General features: G+C 39.0%; 2 protein-coding genes across 6 annotated transcripts in view; both read right to left on the reverse strand.

The window, feature by feature from the left end:
- The window catches only part of LOC127412491 (bifunctional heparan sulfate N-deacetylase/N-sulfotransferase 2-like), a 202,432-nt gene extending 201,107 nt beyond the window's left edge, over positions 1 to 1,325 (reverse strand). For 3 of the 4 annotated variants that reach the window (XM_051648900.1, XM_051648898.1, XM_051648899.1), the window contains exon 1: positions 667 to 1,318. The gene's annotated coding sequence lies outside the window, so the exon portion shown is untranslated. Of the gene's footprint in view, positions 1 to 666 lie in introns of all 4 variants that reach the window. The other variant, XM_051648901.1, reaches the window with a different exon arrangement.
- Positions 1,326 to 2,051: 726 nt separating this feature from the next.
- zswim8 (zinc finger, SWIM-type containing 8) overlaps positions 2,052 to 13,309 on the reverse strand; it is a 62,956-nt gene continuing 51,698 nt past the window's right edge. Inside the window, exons 21-26 of one of the 2 annotated variants that reach the window (XM_051648890.1) lie at positions 12,141 to 12,632; positions 11,589 to 11,769; positions 10,086 to 10,244; positions 9,677 to 9,796; positions 7,346 to 7,524; positions 2,052 to 3,221 (exon numbers count right to left, since the gene is read on the reverse strand). In XM_051648890.1, coding sequence (XP_051504850.1) covers positions 3,018 to 3,221; positions 7,346 to 7,524; positions 9,677 to 9,796; positions 10,086 to 10,244; positions 11,589 to 11,769; positions 12,141 to 12,632 — 1,335 coding nt within the window. In that variant the 3' untranslated portion in view covers positions 2,052 to 3,017. Of the gene's footprint in view, positions 3,222 to 7,345; positions 7,525 to 9,676; positions 9,797 to 10,085; positions 10,248 to 11,588; positions 11,770 to 12,140; positions 12,633 to 13,309 lie in introns of both variants that reach the window. The other variant, XM_051648888.1, reaches the window with a different exon arrangement.

The following is a 13,309-nucleotide window of genomic DNA, read 5'->3' on the forward strand; positions in this document are numbered from 1 at the left end:
AGAGAAAAGAGCCTTGACTAAAGCCCATGCAAAATTCATAACTGCCCATTTCAAATCAAGTCTCTATGGCACGAGCTGGCAGAGCTGCTCGGATTTTTCTCTGCATTCCTAGGCACACTAAATCTGTCCATAAAGATTCACAGAAACATTAAACATCATATGCATTAAAACAACAAACCACTTTGTTTTTGTTTTTTTCCCGGCTGCTCTTGACACTCTTGCTTACACTTTGCTCCTGTTACCACACACGAGAAAAGTGTAAAAAAAAAAAAAAAAAAGCAGAAATGCTCTGGTTTGCCTATGTATAGAGATATTAATTCTATTAAAACACTCGTTGTTTGTGTAGATGAAAATCACAGACTATACGAAACTTCCACATAACTGTTAAACTCCATGTAAACCTAACTCCACAGCGGCTTTTATAGTCTCCTTCGGTGCTGAAGGCAGGTTTTATACAAGCAATAGAGCTTTGAGAGCTGTAAATGTATATGCTGTTGAGATATATTTCCGTTTGTTAACTCAAGAGGTTTGAAATAAAATCATGCTGATAACTCGCGACTCAGATTTCCCTCAGAACGCGGTTAGCGCGGCTAGCGGTAGCATTTCTTCAGTTCTGAAGAGGTACAGCCGCGCAATAAATGGAAGAAACCTCAAAACACGACTCACCGATACACTTTTCTTTGATACAGCTATCCAAAATGGAGCCTTGATGGTTTGGTAAGTTTAAAGAAAGAGAGAGGTGAACTCAAAGTCTCGTTGACAGCATCACTCTCTGAGCCGCCATCTTCACTCGACTTCGACTATGATGATGCTGTTGGCTCGAGACGCTCTACCTACTGAAAACTCTGGAAGGACCCAAATCACTCCGTCCGATGGGGGGAAACCGCCGACACAATACAACTTCACATGACATTATCCAAAACTATTTTTATAATATGAAGCTCAAGTTGGATGTGTTGAGGTCTTGAGATTGAGGTTGTGGAATACTTAGAGCAAAAATGTCCGGAATTTAATATTTTAAGATATACATCAATTCAAATAACCCCCACGAGGTGGTAAAATTGGAATACTTGTTTCCAACAGAGTGCGCCTCCGAACAGCTTTTTTTCAGGTAGGGGTCCAAACCAAGCCCGGTGTGATTATCATGCATGATCATGACACATTTGTGTTTTTAGTGCACATTCTACCTGAACTGTGTTTTGTGTGGTTTTGACTAGATCTGTTAAGTTTAATCGATGACTTAATTTATTATTAAGAAACAAATTATGAAAAAGTTCCACTTTGTTTGCACCAAAACTAACTGTGTATTGTATACGCAAAGCTTCTAGGTCATGTATCAGTCTCTCTGTTGAAGTGGAATTCACGATAGGCTACCACAAAAAAAAAAAAAAAAAAAAAAAAAAAAGGGGAGTTAAACAATTTGATTTTTAACCTTCTATCGCCCCCAGGCGGTCAAAATAGTCCTAACACAATGTTAAACGCCTAGATGTGCATGTGAACTGCTCACAATGAGGAAGCATTTCTGACACCAGCTTTTGCCAAAACAACTGCCATATACTAAAGATAGGCCATATATTAGAAAGGTTAACAGATGATTTCTATTTGGTTTAAAGGCACCTTTGATATATATTTGTGCTGATATGGGACAAGACCCGATCATACGTGAACAGACACAAAACCTATTAGCATTTTGATTTATCTTTATTATGTAAATACTACTATTTTTTTTTTTTATATTGCTTTGTTCCAATTTAGTTTCTCCATGTTTCCCCATTTATTCTAGATTACAGCCTCTTGCAATCAGCACAGTTTATATATTTATATGTATTTATATTGATTTTTCATTTTTTTTTTTTTTTCCCAACCAAGCTACACTTGAAGAATACAAAAATATCACAGTACATTTTCTATGCAGTCACTCTCAACTAAAGAGTTCCAAAGTTGGGGCTGAGCTGATGCTGAAAACATGGGAATCTGGCAGTGACGTTTATCGACCATTTAACTACACTAGGCACAGGGGAGCATTTAACCTATTTTATAATGAGAACACCCCCCCCCCCCCCCCAAAAAAAAAAAAAAAAACTAAAGTGTGTGGTATCATAATTGACTTGTCCAATAGCTGGATTACAGATACAAAAGAAATGACTTAAACGACAGGAAGCCCTAATTGTTTTGTACTTATGTCACATTTGCAAATTAAAATGTTCAAGCTGTGTAATCTGGTCCAGCCAGACTTCTGTTCCAGCACTCAAGCCCCCAACAGTTAACTGGAAAAAGGAACCCACAAAGCAGTCAGTAATAACATTTTTCCATTCCTCATCCTGCTCTCTGCAGACACACTATACAATACAAAATACTAAAAACAAATGATAAAACAAAACATTGAAGAATCCTCACTCGTACTTTGATTATTGTTTCATAATAATTGTCTCTTTAATTCTTTTAACAAAGTTTGTTTTTCCTCATTTTTACACTGCCATCGATTATCCAACATTGAAATCCTTTATGACCGGTGGAGGCTCTGTTCTCCAGGGTAGAGGAATGTTATAGTACGAGTCTGACATTTATTGGTTTTGTTGGTTTTGAACCAAACATCAACATAGCAAGTGAAAACCTTTGGCCCCTTCTCAGCCATCTAAATGAACTCAGAAGGATCACAAAGCACAGAAATCATCCAATGAATGATATAAGGACACACAGATAAAACATAGATTGCCATTAAGTTACTCGACAGTAAACACCAAATAAGAAGATAAAAAGAAAAATCAGACACAACACTGTGTTCAACAACACGACAAAGGAGGGATCCATGGACTGAAATAATTCACTTGCCCCAGTAGCTCGGTTCCACATTCGCATGACTTCAGGGCCTGGAGGACTAAATGTTCTGTCATGTGAGTGGGCTTGTACAGGAAGTTGACATGGCTACACTTCATACAAAGGAGAACAGAGAGCGGTGTGGGATTGTGTTAGTGGTCTGGAGAATAGCTGCAGGTGAATGGGTGTTTATAGAGCCTTCAGGGTGAGAAGGTGGCCATCTCCAAAGAGATCCTTTGCCATAGTTCCTTAGTCTGTTTGCCCCTCTTCAGGTTTTGCAGCACATCGTTGAACTGCATCATGCCAACTGGTGTCAGGCAAAACGCCCCGCGGGCACTTCGGATGATGTTCACGAAGTCGTCGTAGTCTGCTGGAGTCAGATGGATCAACCTGTGGTGGATATACTGAAACACATACAAGTAGACATTGAAATAAGAGGGTGGGCATTGCTTGGTTGTAACGGATTACATGTAATCTAAATTACAAATCAAGTACTCGCAATTCGATTAAATTACATTATAAAATACTCGTAATCAGACTACAGTTACTTTTTTATAGATTATATAATTACATATTAACAAGGCAACAGTTGTAAATTGATTTATTGATAATTTTCATATCAATATCATCATATTCTTACCACGAAGCTCAATATTCTCACAGATGAACATTTTGAGCATGTGCTCCTTTTACGTTACAACAGTAAGATATGCACCTCAGCTAAGGAATAGGTGATGGACTATTAATAAATAGTAAGGGTTAAAAGTGTGTCAGAGATTTGAGCTGTTAGCTTTGACCTAGCAATGTCATTGCTGTTGATTTCAGGTTCATTACTGTTTGTTCATGTAATGTTTCTATTGTTTTATGCACTTACAATAAACAATGTTTTAAGAAAAAAAAGTTTTATTATTTCTTACTACCTCACCAATAGATAATAATAAAAGATAATATCTTGCACCTCAGCTTTGGAATAGGTGATGAACTATCAGTAAACAGTAAGGATTGAAAGTGTTTCAGTGTTTTTAGATGAAAGCTTTGACCTAGGCAACGTCATTTTGATTTTATGGTCATTCATTTTTGTTCATTTTATGATAATATTATGTTGATTTTATGGTCCTTAATGTTCGTAATGCTACTATTGTTTTATGCACTTAAAATGAACGATGTCTCAGTGTTTTGAATTATAAACTCTGGCCATGCACTGTCACTGCTTTTAAATTTAATGTTTATTTCATTCATGTAATTTTTAATGCACTTTTTAAAAAATGTCAGAAGCTCGCTACCACCCCTGGAGTTCGCTAGTTCGAATCCCAGGGCGTGCTGAGTGACTCCAGCCAGGTCTCCTAAGCAACCAAATTGGCCCGGTTGCTAGGAAGGGATGAGTCACAAGGGGTAACCTCCTCGTGATCGCTATAATGTGGTTTGTTCTCAGTGGGTTGCGTGGTGAGTTAAGCTTGGTTGCCGCGGTGGATGGCGTGAAGCCTCCACACGCGCTATGTCTCCGTGGCAACGTGCTCAACAAGCCATGTGATAAGATGCGCAGATTGACGTTCTCAGACGCGGAGGCAATTGAGATTCGTCCTCCGCCACCCGGACTGAGGCGAGTCACTACGCGACCACGAGGACTCAAAAGCACATTGGGAATTGGGCATTCCAAATTGGGAGGAAAAAAAAAAAAAAAAAGTCAGAAGCTCTTTTTGTGAGGCTCTTTTTGTTAGTAATAAAGAATGGAACACATTTTCTACTCAAATCCTTGCGACATAAAATAAAATAGAATTAGGCTGAAAGTAATCCAAAAGTAATCAGAGTAGATTACCCTAAAATGTAATCTTTGAGATTACGTTACTGATTGCATTTTTTGTCATGTAATTTGTAATCAGTACCTGATTACAATTCACAAGTTATCCGCCCAGCACTGAGGGTCGGACATGAAAAAAATGTAATACAGGAGGCTGTCCTGTCAGGTAATTGTTGCAACTCATTTTGGAAGTTCTAAATATGCTTAATTATTGTAAATAATTTCATACCATTAACCCATTTAATCCCACCGGTTAGATTTGTGACTGAAATTTTGTTTGAATTTCACACTCACTGAGCACTTAATTAGGAACATCTTTACACCTACTTATTCGTGCGCAACAGTGCATAAAATCATGCAAATGCTGGTAAGGAGCTTCAAGTTAATGTTCACATCAACCATCAGAATGGGGAAAAAATGTGATCTCAGTGATTTCGATCGTGGCATGATTGTTGGTGCCAGATGGGCTGGTTTGAGTATTTCAGTAACAGCTGATTTCCTGGGATATCCTACGGTAACTCAGATAACCGCTCTGTACAACTGTAGTGAGCAGAATAGCATCTCAGAATGCACAACACATCGAACCTCGAGGCGGATTGGCTACAACAGCAGGAGACCAAGTCGGACACTTTATTAGGACCATATAGTGTTCCAAATAAAGTTTGTTTAAAGGGTTTATTATTGATTTATTGAGGCTCATATAAATCATGCTCACAATTGTGACCAGTGGAAAACAGCCACATTTTAAATATCGTCGCTGTCCGATGAAAAACATGTATTTCCACATTTGGTAATTTTTTTTTACCATAGACGGAATGCACTGAATGACCTCTTCCTGCTGTTTGACTTGTGCATCGAAATGACCAATGAAAAGATGTTTTATCAGGCTCTCTTTCTAACAAGTATCTTGTAAGATTGTTTATGAGAAAAATAGTTTTCCCATGCTCTTGACAAATTAGTTTTTTGGAGACACGTGTTTTTCATCAGACAGCGACGATATGCAACTGTCCCATTATAAAACTGCACGTGTCAGAAACTGACTGCAGTAAAAAGTATCACAAAGCAGTTATAGTACATATGCATTGAATGCGTCCATACGGGCCCATGGTCAATGGAGTATCCTTTGAAAAGCTAAAACACTCGACTCTGCGTGAGAGAACAGTGGAAAAAAAGAATGAATAAACGCAAACCCTAGGCATTAGTGTTATGCTTTTTGTAGTTAAATACAGCATTATCGTGTCTCACTGTATTGTGAGACACAATAAGGCAGGCTCACATTGAACCTGTTTTAATAAAATGTAAACAAGTTATAAAGTGTCATGTCACTGGATGATTATAGGGACATGCCTTATATGGAGTGCAAGTCCCACCAGTGACATACAAAATGACTCTGTGACACTGTGCATAGATTTCTAATTAAGTATAGCCTCTGGGTCCCTCATCTCATTAGCCATGCATGTAGATAGTTGATTAAAACTGGCACAGTCTCCCTTCCATATTTACTTTACACTCATCTGCAAAGATTTACAGTGGCAGACATGTGGTAGTCTCCCTTGATCTGGGCATTTTTAAATGCAAGATGGCTACAACAGTATGGTAGCTACTTGCGTAGACACATGCGTAGTTTGACAATGCAACAACTTGAAACCTCTTTGAAAGAGCAAAACAGACTCCAAGCCAGTTAGCAGGTAACTGCTAGACTGTGTCTGTGTGTATGAGGGGGAGATGGCATGTGTGTGCTGCTCCTCTTGGAAGCAGCTCTTGGCTTTGGGCTGTCACTGTGTGTTTGATGCTCTCTCATCAGTATGCCCCATCCTGTGAACACACTCAGGCTCCCTCTCTAGTTTTAACACTCCAGAATTGTTCGTGCACAATTTATATTCAACGTGGGCGAAAATGCCGTCACAACCCAGCCTCGGCACCACTCTAAATACCCTAAAACCCAACTCAAATTCTCTACTTGAAGCTTAGCAGAATTTTAAGTCTAACCAAAAGAAAACAGATTTTAAGACAGCTGCTTCTGATTCAATAAACAGTGTCTTCAGCAGGTTTCATGATGCTAGATCCAAGACTTTTTAAAGACCTTTTTAACACAACCTAGGCATAAATGGAAATGAAAGAAATTCTAAGAAACATGTCGTACTGTTATGATCAACTTCTGTCTTAAACACAGGCATGAGTTTGAAGCAGGCAACGTTCAGGAAACGTGCCTGAAAAACTGAATTTTTGCAATTCGGTTTGTTGCCACCAATGGTGTAAAAAACAAACAAAAACACTGCTACTTGAATGAAACGAGAAATCAATATTAGAGGTCGACCGATGGTGGATTTTGCCAATACCGATAACTAAGGTGGTGGAAAATGTGGATAACCAATTAATTGGCCAATAGTTTTTACAATCGATTTATAGAATGTTAAAAAAAAAAAAAGAAATCTTAGTCTTTCCTTTTTTCATCTTTCCTTACTATGAAAAAATTAAGATGTGATGCATAACCAGGGACTTTTAACTATAAACAAGCCCAAAGGACTCTTATTTTGAAATTGAGACTTGCCTCCATTACAATGCTCTATATTTAATTTTAACTGCTGCTTTCAGTGGAAGAATGTGTTCCTGGATCACAATCCGGGTACAGATTTATTTCTGTATTTCATCCCATTAGCAATGTTATTAGAAATAACATTAGCATGATCAGTTCCCCATGGTGAATCTTGGGGATTTGTGAATCTGTACCTGCAAGTAGGCCTGCTGGCAGCGCTGCACAAGCTGGTGGAAGGCAGGAGTGCGGAGGTGTGCGTGGATATGTGCAGGGTTTAACCTCTGCAGAGCCTCCATAATGATTTCCTGCAGGACAAATGGACTCAGAACACCTTTTGCTGCTCCAACACAAAACTGGTACACAAGGTTCACACCTGCAGAAAGATGTATGCAGAAGAAAGGTAAGGAAACAAGAAATAATCTGAATAAAAAGAAAAAAAAAATAATGCCGAGATTAGAGATCATTTGGACTAGTGCTGTCAATCGATTTAAAATTTTAATCAAATTAATCACAATCGCATATATAAAGAGAAAGGCTCTCAAATAACAATAATTCAATATATAATGATTAAATAATTATAAATGGTTATTTTTAAATAATTAAAACTATAATATATATTATAAAATGTAATCATTCAGATTATTTAAATGCATTACATTATTGTAGCAGATGAGCAAAGCGTAAGACAATACAAAAAGTGGCAATATATTGTTTATTTCCATATTATTGAATATAAGCTTATCATTAACTACAGTCCAAAGCAATCCATTTTGTATTTGAATTCATCAATCTGTCTGAGATAGATTTGTTAAAAGGGCTTCAAGGATGCGTCAGTGTACACATGCATTAGAAAGACGGTTTGAGCGTCTCATTTTGGTTGCGTTGCATCATAAACACAGCATTTAGGTCACTGTGTCAAGTTAAGCATAGTTTGAAACGTAATTTTTTTTGTCTCGAGACCCCTGCATTCGGAATTGTGCTCCATCCAGCTGTGTTTGAACATAAGAGCGTGTCCTCGTCTTGTGCTGTCGCTAGCGTCAAGCAAGACTGAGTGTGGTTTGTTGTTTGCATAGCTGAAGTTTTGCTTGCTCTCCCTTGCTGAAAACACGTGGTAGTTCAAGCTTAGATTGCTTCAGTGGTAGAAATATTCCTTATTATGATTCTGCTTTTTGTTTTTAAGACATTTAACGGACTTGCTCCCCAATATATCTCTGACCTTCTTCAGCCATATTCTGCTCCCAGGTTGCTTAGGTCAAACTCTTTTTCTGTTCCCCACTATAGGTGTAAATCAAAAGGATATCAAGCTTTTTCTGCCACTGCCCCAAAGCTCTTGAATAGTCTTCCTGTTCTCATTAAGTCTTCTCCCCCTTTTCAAATGTTTAAATCCAGCCTAAAGGCCCATCTACTGTATATTCATTAGCTTCAGACATAATTTGAGTTTGTTAATGGTTGTTCTTGGTACAGTTTAAGAAACTACAAATCTTAGTATTCTTAACTATATGTATTTTTATCTATATGTTACTTTAGTTGTATTGTTTTGGTGTATTTATTTACTTATAATAGTGCAGCACTTTAGGTCAACTTCTGTTGCGTTTAAATGTGCTATATAAATAAACTTTGACTTGACCATTCCGGTCCAGGGATATGATTAATTGCGTACATTTTTTATATACTTAAATCACACTGAATTAACGCATTAAATCAATACACAGCTGCACTTATAAAGGAAGTGTATGGGGCAACTGTGCAAAAAAACTGCAAATTAACATCTATATTCTGGAATTGTGACACTGTTTTGAAAGTATAGAATAATATAATAAGTGTTAACATGAGACTGGTGTAATAGAATCGCTAGAAACCAACCTCCAGTTACTAACTCAAAAACAGAAGTTCATCCATCTAGAAAACTAGTCCAACCTAAAAGGATGATTTAGATCAAATAATAAACCGTTTTTAAGTTTAAAAATTTAATTTAAAGCTTCACAGTTCTGCTTTCAAACCCTCCAGTACAATTGCCCCTTAGACTTTAATTGTAAGTGCATTGCTGTTTTGTGTTTGTTTATTTGACAAACTGATGGATGAGACCAAATTATTTTCTGTGCTGAATGACAGAATGCCACAGATGCTCCATTTCATTACCAACTGATCAGCCTTTTACCCCTTCTGAATGGGGACAATTAAGCAAGCAAGCAGAAAAACCAGTTGCTTGATAGGATCTCTGATCTGAACATGTCAAAATATTTTTCTACTATAATCCTTTATACTTCTACATTTTCAACTATAACATTTAGAAGCATACAATCTGGCCACATGCTGCGATCAGCCAAGTTAAAGGAAAGACATCAAAATGTCAAAAACTATGTTGAAGTCTTGCTGTTAAATATCCTCTCCCTCTTCTCAGCTAAAGGCAAGGTAATATGGCAACACGTCATATACAGCTGATTTCACCACCATAGCTATTTTTGCAGGTAACAGGAAATTAAGCAATTTGAGAAAACCTAAAGCCATATTTAATGTGGGCATACCGAGACGTGCAGCCAGGCCTAACAGCCATTTGACGTCTTCTGTGTATGGCGGACTACGGGAGAAGTTGTTTGGATGATCGTTGTGGGCCCTCCTTCCCAACATCTCCAAAGCCAGCATGCCTAAATGGGGGCAGGAATATTTTACAGTCAGCATTCAGCCACTGTACTGATTAAGTATAGAATTGGCTCATGCACCCAATGTCCTAATCTCCTTTGCGAGTACAGGGTCATGCCTTCATTAATATTTCTCACTGTGAGAGTTCTTTGTCAGTCCTCTCCCTCACCTTTCTTGATAATTAATCACCACAATTCAGGACCAGATGGATCCTAATGAGTGCAAAAAAGCAACATAAGGACAGGCAAGCCATGCCCTAAAGGATCCATGTAATCAGAAATCAGCCTTCCTTACCGACTCTGTAGGCTGAATGTAGATAGTGCAGCCCCTGCTGGCTGATTGGTTGACTATGCTGCTCGTCCTCTACAGGGAAGGGTGCGCTGACCAGTGAGGCAGGCTGGGATGAGAGTCCTGAAAGAGAAGCCCCCTGAATGGTAGATCCAGAGTGTACTCCTGCTGGGTAAAACAAAGATGAGAATGTTCATGTGTCTCCAAGATAAAATAAACAAAATCTCTTTAAGGCAAGTCAGTTCACACTGCAGCCATATTGGTAACGCCTCCAGGCTGCTATTTCTTTATGGGAATAGTTCACCCAAAAATGAAAATTCTCTCATAATTTACTCACCCTCATGCCATCCCAGATGTATGGCTTTCTTTCTTTTGCTGAACACAAAAATCTTTTTTTACAAGAATATCTCTGCTCTGTAAGTCCAAACAATGCAAGTGAACAGTGACCGGAACTTCGAAGGTCCAAAAAGCAAATAAAGGCAGCAAAAAAGTAATCCATAAAACTCCAGTGATTTAACCCATATCTTCAGAAGCGATATCATAGGTGTGGGTGAAAAACAGATAAATATTTAAGTCCTTTTTTACTATAAATTATCCTCCCTGCCCAGTAGGTGCCGATTTATAGTAAAAAAAAAAGAACTTAAATATTAATCTGTTTCTCACCCACACCTATCATATTGCTTCTGAAGATATGGATTAAACCACTGGAGTTTTATGGATTACTTTTATGCTGCCTTTATATGCGTTTTGGACCTTCAAAGTTCTGGCCACCATTCACTTGCATTGTATGGACCTACAGAGCTGAAATATTCTTCTAAAAATCTTTGTGTTCTGCAGAACGAGGAACGTCATACACATCTGGGATGGCATGAGGGTGAGTAAATGAGATAATTTTCATTTTTGGGTGAACTATCCCTTTAATGGGAAAAGTATATTTTCAGACTGGTCTAGGTATTATGCATGCACGTTCTCAAGTAAACAAAAGGCGATTAGTTCTCTTACTGTAAGGAGTGAAAACAGCTGCCATATTTACTGTTACGATTTCTCCTATTGATTTATATCTACACCTATATACTGTATAAACGTACATAGTACGTACATACATCTCCTGAATCCTACCCTTATAATGTCTCTGGAATAAAATGAGTGCCGAAAGCAGATTAATTCGCAAATAAACTGCAATTCCCAAAACAAAATCTTTTCTGGTAAATTCTGCACCGAATTAAAGGTGCACAAAGTAATTGCTATGTATGTTTCATTGGGTGATAGGACAGTAGTCTTGGTAGAATAAAATATCCTTTTCTAGGACACCAATATGACTGAAGTCTCATTTTAGACATCTGTCAAAACACTATTCATTACTTCAGATGCAAACTGGAACTTAGTGTATTTTAACAGATTGGATGTCCAAACTTTCAATGAACTTTTAGAGTGAGATTTCATTAAGTGACCATTTTTTAGATGGAATTGTAAATTCTACACCTATGCATGCACTCTCTCCCTCCTTACCTGCCACAGTAGTGCTGAGGGGCAGTGCTGCTTCTGCGGTGTGGAATGGGTGGACGGCAATCTGGGTCATGGACGGCACAGGAACTCCAGGGAAAGTGAGAGCAGTTGCTGCCATAGGAGGATGTGGGCCAGTGGCCACTGAAAATGGATACTGTGCACCAATAAAGGCAGGGTGCATTCCCTGAAAAGACAAAAAGATGCACTTAAAACCAGGTTCGTTATCCTGCCAAGAATTATATATCCATGGCGTTCCAAAAATTCTAAGTCATATAATCAATACAGGCATAGTTGTAAAGGTGTATCATTAGAACAAACTGGTATGAATCTCTCGTTCTCATTAATTGATTTTCTGCCAGGGATATCTTGAGATGCAGAGCTATGAATCACTGACTGACAAGTATGCATCTGCATTAGCACTTAAATTTAGTATTTATCACCTTCAGTTAACATGAAGACAACAAACAATATTACAGACTGTAATAAAAATGGTATGAACAGTAAATTGAGATCCATTAATCATGTCGCAGCTAAAGAAACTAACAGCGCTCGTACTTGTGGGTAAGTGGCCCCAGTCACAGGGAAGACCGCAGGACGAGGGACGTGCTGAAGCGGGTGGCCCAGATACTGTGGGGTGCAGACAGTGGGCAGATGGGTCTGAATGGTGGTGTAGGGATGCAGGCCTTGCGTGTGCGCAATGGCAGAGCCGGGCAGCGCGTGTGATTGGTAGATGGTGGAGCCAACGGAAATGACAGGTACTACGGCTGCCGCTGTCACTGTCGTTGTTACTGCTGCAACACCTGATGAATCCAAGACTCCACTGTTATCCAGGATACCACAGCTTCCCTCAGGGGGCGTCCTCCCTGCTCCACCGTTGGCCCTGCAGCGTCCCGAACCTTCTCGCTGGGCCACTGAGCCACCACCCACTGTTTGCTCATACAGCCAATACCACTGGTGAGCCACCTCGAACAAAACCTCGGGATATACACCTCCTCCCTTTGCTGCCTCCTCAACCGCCATGCAGGCTTTCTCCAACATCATGTTATCCTGAGGAGAAAAAAAAACGCAGAGAAATGGCAATAGAAAATTATTATATGGTAATGACCTGCAAAAACAAAGATGTGTGCCTAGTGTAAGGATGTTTCCTTTTCACAAGTACAATGTGTAATCAGGTAATCAAATCTGAATGGTCCAAAATTGTTCTTTAAAAGGTGCTGAAAGTGTTGTTAGCCATTCCAGAACTTCCACCACTTGCCATTAAATTAGCCACACCCTCTTTCCAAAGTCATGCAAGCACACAGAGATGCAATTTGATGTCAACAAACTCAAACACTGGCCTTGTATTGGTACTATAACATTAACGCCCAGGTATACTTCCGGATGGGCTCGCGGCATGTCAACCATGTTGCCTTTCGAAGTATACTTTTTAAACCATGAGCGAATACAAATGCATTCGACGCTTGTGCACTACGACTGCTTTGTGATACTCTTTGCCCATTTCTCCATGTGCATTTTTTGTGTTCTTGTGGACTCGTTCAACGTCATCATCCACTGCCGAAGTTCAATTACGATACTCAAGAACACAAGTACCAAGAATGCATAAAATTACCCGGATGTCCTCTTGATCAGGCCGAATATCAAGGATAAATCTGTTGGGAAAGTCACGTGACGCCATGAGAGGAGCAGATGTGTGATCGACGAGCTCTGTGCACTTTGCTAGTTTT

The sequence above is a fragment of the Myxocyprinus asiaticus genome, chromosome 21, assembly GCF_019703515.2.
Source record: "Myxocyprinus asiaticus isolate MX2 ecotype Aquarium Trade chromosome 21, UBuf_Myxa_2, whole genome shotgun sequence".
Classification (NCBI taxonomy): domain Eukaryota; kingdom Metazoa; phylum Chordata; class Actinopteri; order Cypriniformes; family Catostomidae; genus Myxocyprinus; species Myxocyprinus asiaticus.